The following is a 7598-nucleotide window of genomic DNA, read 5'->3' as shown; positions in this document are numbered from 1 at the left end:
AGGGAAAGAGGAGGACTGTCTGCCTTCATCAGAGCAGAAGCACCTTGAGACCTGCTGCTGCTCTGGGGTGACTTTTCCTCTGGTGGGTGCCCAGAAGCTGCTCTGTGGCGCCTGGTTCCCCGCAGCTCATCTCTGCAGGGTGGCCTTGCTGGGCAGAGGGGAGCAGTGCTTCATGCGCCAGCCTTCCCAATGTCACAAAGCACAGACATGGAGCACGCTGCCCTTCTGCCGGCTGCCCACTCCCGAGCGGCGCCGCGCACGCCCGCTCCGCAGGCAGCACCTCCCCTCCGGTGCGGGCTAAGCGCTGCCGAGCCGAACCCGGCCACCTCCGGCGCCGGGGAGAGCTCCCTTCCCACTGCACAGAGCCCTTTCCGGTGGGTACCTTGCAGATAAACCCGCTAAATAAACAGATGTTTATACTCCCTGTATTAAAGCGATTAGATCCTGGGTTTTGACAGTGTTGAGTCAATATAACCTGAGTAATTGCATGAGTAACTCATGTTTCCCCTAAAGGGAAACTGTTCTCGTGTAAATATATTTATTAATAATTAAAATGTTTTTGAGTTCTTGTGCACACAGCCCCTCTCCCCCACAGAGACGTCTGAGAGACTGTTATCTTTAAACCTGCTGAAGAGCCAAATGGGAAGGGTTTCTGGCAGGGGATGATGGTCTATGGCAAGAGGCATGTGGTTTAATTTTGACCTTTTTTTAAGTTCCTGAACAAAAAATAATGGTGAGATGTGTGTATGAGGAATTAAAACCCCACCACTGCTCCATTAGCAGCATTACCCTGAAATACTCATTGGCGTTTCTAACAGCCCAGATAATAGGGGTGGGGAATAATTTCTGGAATATATTTGCTTCAAAGCATCTTATCAGAGAATTGTTTCCTAATGACAAGAGCAGTAAAATCTTTGTCAAATAATCCTTCAATACCGCAAATATTTTGCCTTTAATTGTATCAGTGCAGATAACTGTGGGAATAGGAAATGGGAGTCAGAGCTCCTGGGGGATTTCCTCTGACAAAGCACTGGGTACTTTTGGGTAAGTCACATTTTGTATGTTCTTTGGCCTTTTTTTTTAACTCACTATAATCTGGAACCTAATTTGATGTGCCTTAAAAGGCTGGTTTGACATGGAAGATACTCGGCTATCAGGGTTAGCAGCAGTCAGAAATCCTAAAATAGGCAGATTAAGGGTTTGGGATCATGGAGGTTTATTTCTGTGCAATTAAAGACATTATCAAGTTTTTAAATTGCTAATTTGTAGTTTTAAAACCCCAACACCAGGGAGTCCAACATTTGAAACCAGTCAGTAAGTCTATTAATTAAGGGTATGATTAGCACAGATAATGAGTGACATAGCACGAGAGCCCAGCATTTAACATAGTGCAGGTTTTCGGTGGACATGGCGTGGTCAAGGCAGTTGTGTATTAATTAATGATCGGAAGAGGGAGAGGAGTCAGGAAAGGGGAGAGGGAAATTGGCAGGTGTAGAAATGAGATTAGACAAGAGGATTTTTTTCTCTCCAGAAGTCGTGCAGAATCCTCATCAGCCTCACTATCATGTTTGTATGGACAAAGACCCATGCCACGGGAACAGGCACAGCAGTAAGGCACAGTGGGGGGACAGGAAGCAGGAGGACAGTGTTCCAGGGCTTGCCTGTGGAGTGTTTCCAGAAGTCATGACCAAATACCAGCCTCAATTTCCCATCCTTATTTTAAATGCTGCTGGCTGTTTGTGGATGGCAAGGTGTCTCCACGGTCAGCCTTTACAAGGGGACCTGTGCTTCTGCAGCCCCATGATGAAATCAAGCCTACGAGCTTCTCCTTTGCCTTCCTCCACCATGTGAGTGCTCCAGACCAGTCTCTGCTCTTAATGGAAACTGAGGCTTGAGATAAAGGTGTACCCACATCCTATAACCACTCCACTTGGCTGCCTGCTGTGCCATTGCTTCAGCTTAAAGCATCCATACAGTACTGAAAGCACATGACCAGGCTATCTGCAGTGTGCTGGAGCCCACCCATGCCCCGGGGTCCAAGGGGTCGGGTCCCTCCTGGGTGCATTCGGAGGCTACTGCTGTGCTCTCTGTCACGATAGGGTGGCAGGAGGTGAGGGCTGGTCTGGGCAAAGAGCTCAGGGCTCTTTGCTTAGCCTGCAAGGCCGCGAGCTGTGTGGGCAGGGAGTGTGGCCCCGGGCTGTGTCCTGTGCCAGGATGAAACTCACTTTCTCTGTATCATCTCACCCTGCAGTGCTCCTCAGCCCCTCAGGGCATTCCCCTCCATGACGAGGGAGTACGTTCCCATGCCCACCTAGGAGGGAAGAGCTGCAGCTGATGTGAACTGACACCTTCACCCACACAGGTAGAGCGTTCCCACGCCGACAAGAGCGGGTGGATCAGCGGCACCTGCGCTTTTGGGAGGTTCTCCCCGCGGTGGATTCCCGTAGGTGGGATTTGGGAAGATCATCGCTCCTTTATGTCTTTTTGGGTTTCTTCTCTTTCCCTCCACAGTTAAAGAAGAGCCCGTTGGAGGGCAGAGGAGATGCACGGTCCTCGGCTGAGGCGCGCTTTTGGCAGAGCTGCTCTAGGGGTGGAGCCCGGCGCCGGCCGCGCTTTGCCACCGCCCCGTTCCCTGGGGAGCTGTCGGTGTCCCCCGGGAGGGTGGTTGGGCTGGGGAGACCCTGGGGCCGAGCTGACACCCCCGACATCCCCCGCTACCCTCAAACGCGCATCCCGCGGCGAGCGCGGCCGCCCAGACGGGACGGGTCCGGGAGCCCCGGGCGGTGTCATTGCTGGGGGGAAGGCGGGGGACACCCCCGTTACGTGCTTTGCGTGTTTGCCCTCTGTACGTGCTGCCTGCTCCGGCGCTGCGGGGTCTGCCTGCTCCGGCTGGCTGTGCTGTACCGCCGCTGGAAAGGTGAGTCCTGTCCCCTGTCCCGCCCCCCCCGCCTCCTCCTGCCGGCCCACCGGCTCCTGCGAAGGAGGCGGTGGAAAACCCGCAGGAGGCGCGGCCGAGGCGGGGACCGCCGCCCTGCCCAGTGCTGCCCGGTGCGCGGTCAGTTCCCCGCGCTCGCACGACGGGTCCGTACCGGGACCCAGCGAGTACCGGCGAGGGGACGGGGGTGGGCGGGCGGAGGGAGGGAGGGAGGCGCGGCCGCGATCGCGCCCCGCCGCCCCCCGCCGCGCACCCGCCGCGGCCGCCACTTCCCGCGGGCGTCGCTCGGCGGCGGGCGCTGCCTCCGCAGGAAGCGGCCCCGCGGCCCGGCCCCTCCCGCCGCTCGGCGAAGGGCTCATGCACTCTGCGGCGCGGGCGGCGGGATGGCTCCGGCTCCGGGCGCTGAGCCGCGGCCCCCTGCGCTGCTGCCGCTGCTGCTGCTGCCGCTGCTGCTGCCGCTGCTGCCCGGCCCAGCTGCCGGCCTGGAGGTGCAGCGCAAGTTCCTCTCACCCACCCTCACCAACAACTTCGCCCTGGACGGCCCCGGCTCCCGCGTCTACCTGGCGGCCGTGAACCGGCTCTTCCAGCTGTCGGGGGGCGAGCTGGCTCTGGAGGCGGAGGCGGCGGTGGGGCCGGTGCTGGACAGCCCGCTCTGCCACGCACCGCAGCTGCCGCAGGCCTCCTGCGAGCACCCCAAGGTGCTCACCAACAACTACAACAAGATCCTGCAACCCGACCCCGAGCAGGGCGTCCTCGTCGTCTGCGGCTCCATCTACCAGGGCCTTTGCCAGCTGCGCAGCATGGCCAACATCTCGGCGGTGGCAGTGCGCTTCCCGCCGGGCGGCAGCGACCCAGTCACCGTCTTCCCCAGCATGTTGAACGTGGCGGCCAATCACCCCAACGCCTCCACCGTGGGGCTGGTGCTGCGCCGCGGCGGCGGCGGCGGGGCGCGGCTGCTGGTGGCCGCTACCTACACCGGCTTCGGCAGCCCCTTCTTCCCCCGCAACCGCAGCCTGGAGGACCACCGCTTCGAGAACACGCCCGAAATCGCCATCCGTGCCCTCAACGCCCGCGGCGACCTAGCCAAGCTCTTCACCTTCGACATCAACCCCTCCGACGACAACATCTTCAAGATCAAGCAGGGCGCCAAGGCGCGGCACAAGCTAAGCTTCGTCCGAGCCTTCCTGCAGCGCGGGGCTGCGCTGCCCGCCCGGCGCCCCTACGCGTACCTGGCGCTGAACAGCGAGGCAAACGCGGGTGACAAGGAGAGCCCCTCGCACAGCCTCCTGGCCCGCATCTGCCTGGGCGAGGCGGCCGAGACCACCCTCAACGGCAGCGGTGAGACCAAGAAGCTGACCGAGTCCTACATCCAGCTGGGGCTGCGCTGCGGCGGCGCCAGCGACGCCTTCACCCGCCTCGTCTCCGTCTTCCCTGCGCGGGCTGCCTGGAGCAGCTCCTCAGCCCCGGGTCCGGCCCCGCCGGCCCCCGAGGAGCTGCTCTTCGGTGTCTTCGAGAGGGCCGGGGCCGGCGGCGGTGGGGGGCGGCCGCAGTCCGCGCTCTGTGTCTTCCGCTTCGCCGAAATCGAGGAGACGATCCGGGCTGCCCGCAACTCCTGCTTCGTCAGCCCGGCCGCCGGCATGGTCACTGTGCTGGACAGCGTGGTGCAGGGAACCGGCCCGGCCTGCGAGAAAAGGAACATACAGGTACGTGCACCTGCAGGCGAGGGGTGGGGGGACTTGTCCCGGGCGGGGAGACAGCGGGAGGCATCTGCCCCGTCCTGTCCGCTCCCGTCCCGTTCCTGCTGCTTCCGCGCCGCTTCCCCGGCGGGAGCGCGTCCCGCGACCGAGTGCGCTGCCGTCCCCCGCGCTTCCCTCTCTTGGCTCCACGCTCCGCTCTCTCCGTGCCTCGCTCCCGGCCGTGCTCGCGCGGGAGCCGTTTCACGCCGGTCACATCCTCAAAGCCGGGCGGTGGGTTCGTACCGAGCAGAGAACGTGTGTGTGTGTGTGTGTGTGTGTGTATGTGTATGTGTGTGTGTATGTGTGTGTGTATGTGTGTGTGCGCACCGTGGGGAGCCCTTCCCCCTCCCCACACCCGCCGGGGCCGCCGTTGTTCCCACACCCCGTTCCCAGTCACTCGCGGGACGTCTCCGTCGCGGAGCACCCCGTTTGGCACCCGCCGGTCCCGCCGCCGCCGGACGCGCACACATCGGCGGCTCTATTCACCGGCTGCCTTGTGCTGCCGCTTTCAGGGCAGAAGTTTTGCCATTGTCGCCGTTTGTTACCAAGTGACCGTAAATGTGAGATAAAGGCGCCGCTTTTCCCTTTCACTGAAGATACGAGGTACTTGGGAGAAAAAAGAGAAGGGAAAAGGGGCTGCTTCAGCTCTGCCTTTTTCCCTTCCTCTGGGAAGGAGGCATAACTCAACTCCGTCAAAGATCGTAAAAACATCTGTTTGGTTTCAAAGGCGAGACAGCGCGTTTGGACTCAGGCTTCCCCGTGCAGTGGCACTGACACAGAGAAAGGTTTACCATGGTAACCCAAGTGCTCTGTGTGGCATCTCTACACTATGTTCAGATACGTAGCCTTAATGCAGTGGTTCATAGACCTACTCCAGCGAATTTGAATAGTTTTTCCCCAGTGGCAAAGTGCAAGCTGCCTGACAGCCAGGAAATCTGGTAGTTGTCCTGGCTCTTGACTTAACTCCACAAAGACTTGGGGCGTTAAACAAGGGATGCCCAGTCCTGAAACCTTGGCATGGTGGCAGTTCTCAGAGGAGTCAGGGATGCTGTTTGCAGGACAGGGGGGCACCCACAGTTCTTCTCGGCTGTGACTGAAGCTCAGCACCCTGCGAGTTAGCCCTCAGCCCTGGCAGGGTTGAGAGGTTTCTACCAGGCAGGTGAAGAGGAGATATTGTGGCTGGGGCTTCTGGAAGGAGCTTTGAGTTACCAGCCTAGCTGTGAGTGCAGGTCAATGGCAGAAGGACACCCAAGAGAGTAAGGAAAATAATCATGACTAACACCAGTCTATTCATGTTGAAGATATTAAGTGCTATATCCAGTAAGCTATTTGGACAGCTAATTCCCTAAGGACTCCAGGGAGACCCAGTGCAGAAGTGAGATTTCACTCCATCTTTGGGTCTGGCCCATCATCCTGTTCTGCTTTGGAGCTTGCTAGGGGTCCTTATCTCTGCATGCTCCTGGTAAGGTGAGGAAGGTGACCAGAAGTGTGTTGTCAGCTGATGCCACAAAGGCAGCCTGTGGAGGACAGGGGTGAGCGATAGGCAATAGGCAATACAAGGTTTGGGGAGCCTCACCAGTGCTGTTGGAGTCAGTGGAAACACTCTGTATTTACCACTGCAGCGAGACAAGGTTGTGAGAAAACCTGTTTACATGAAACAGCAGAATGGCTGGATGGGGAAAACCGCATTCTAGTCCTGAGTGACACTGCTGCTGTGTTGCTGACCTTGAACCCGTCCTTCAACCCTTGATGTCTCAGTTCCCTGATTTGCTGCATTGCATTTATTACTATTATTCAGAAACACATGTAGCATAAGATTGCATTTGTAAAGCTGCTTTGAGATCCTTTGATGTTAAGTACAGCAGGATATAAATGAAGCATGCCATTAATATTTGTTCATGCCTAATATTTCTATGCTTCCCATTTATTTGAAGTGTATTCCTCTAAAACCGCTGACCAAGGCTGCTGGAAAGCCTTCCTACGAGTCAGAAGGAGAGCTTTTTGGGTTTTTTGCTTTTTACTTAATCATTAGAAGTGCCAGCAAGTTAACAAGCTGTTTCGTTTCCAAGTCCCAGAGTGGCAGTGTCAAGAGAAGAGTTGTAATGTTGTGTTTCTTTGTGCTGCGAAAACCTAACATCAATTTCCACCTTCAAGACAATGAAATACTCTAATACACTTTGTGTCCAGCCCTGGGAACGCAGCAGGAAACTGTATTAAAGCAGCAGCTGCTTCGGTGAACCAGATCAGAATGTAGCTGCCTTCCCATTCTGAGCTTCACTTCTTCACCCGCTAGTGGGTTTCCTGGTTGTCTTCAGCCGGTGCATCCCTGGTGGTTGCTCTGGTATTATCAAAAGTGTGCTTTATTGGTTCTGCCTGTGGACTGGGTGGTTGGGTTTTAAGCTTCTTCTGGAAGAAAAAATAAAATGGCCTGATTCATTCTGTGCTTGCTGGGATGAAGTAGTTGGTTGTTACAAACAGGGAGCACAGGCTGTTAGGCGTAATGTGGTGTGAAAGGAAAATCATTGCCCCCTTGTGTGCTCTTCTGTCTAATTGAATGCTCCTCTCCTACAGCACTCGGTTGTGACTCAGCCAGGGAGCTGCAGCACTCGCTGCCAGTGATGGGTTTCGGGAAGGTGCCCTCAGCATGTCACTGTCCCCATGGCACCGTGTGGCAGCTCTCGCTGATGAGGATGCAGGCTCGTTACCCCTCGGCATCATGATGAGAGGCCGGCACTGGTAGGAGAGGCTTTGCCCCAGTGCAAGGAGCTCTCTGAGGCAGTTGTGGTCAGTGTGGTGATAGCCACATGTTCTGCTCTCGCCGTGACCGTGTGGGACTGGCCATGCAGGGGCTGCGGAGGGTGGCTGGGTCTCCTCTGGTTGGCAGGGGAGCCTGGGTCACTGGTTGGCCTGTGTCCCGGAGCCTGGGC

At 57.4% G+C, this 7598-nt stretch overlaps 1 protein-coding gene across 1 annotated transcript in view; it reads left to right on the top strand.

Annotated features, from left to right (window-relative positions):
• The first annotated feature begins 207 nt into the window (after nt 1-207).
• PLXND1 (plexin D1) overlaps nt 208-7598 on the top strand; it is a 79447-nt gene continuing 72056 nt past the window's right edge. The window contains exons 1-3 of the mRNA XM_034066551.1: nt 208-378; nt 2363-2443; nt 2512-4638. Of these exons, the coding sequence (XP_033922442.1) occupies nt 208-378; nt 2363-2443; nt 2512-4638 (2379 nt within the window). The remainder of the gene's footprint in view (nt 379-2362; nt 2444-2511; nt 4639-7598) is intronic.

Source organism: Melopsittacus undulatus, chromosome 9, assembly GCF_012275295.1.
Source record: "Melopsittacus undulatus isolate bMelUnd1 chromosome 9, bMelUnd1.mat.Z, whole genome shotgun sequence".
Lineage (NCBI taxonomy): Eukaryota > Metazoa > Chordata > Aves > Psittaciformes > Psittaculidae > Melopsittacus > Melopsittacus undulatus.
Note: the sequence above shows the minus strand (reverse complement) of the source record. Positions and strands in the feature narration are given on the sequence as shown.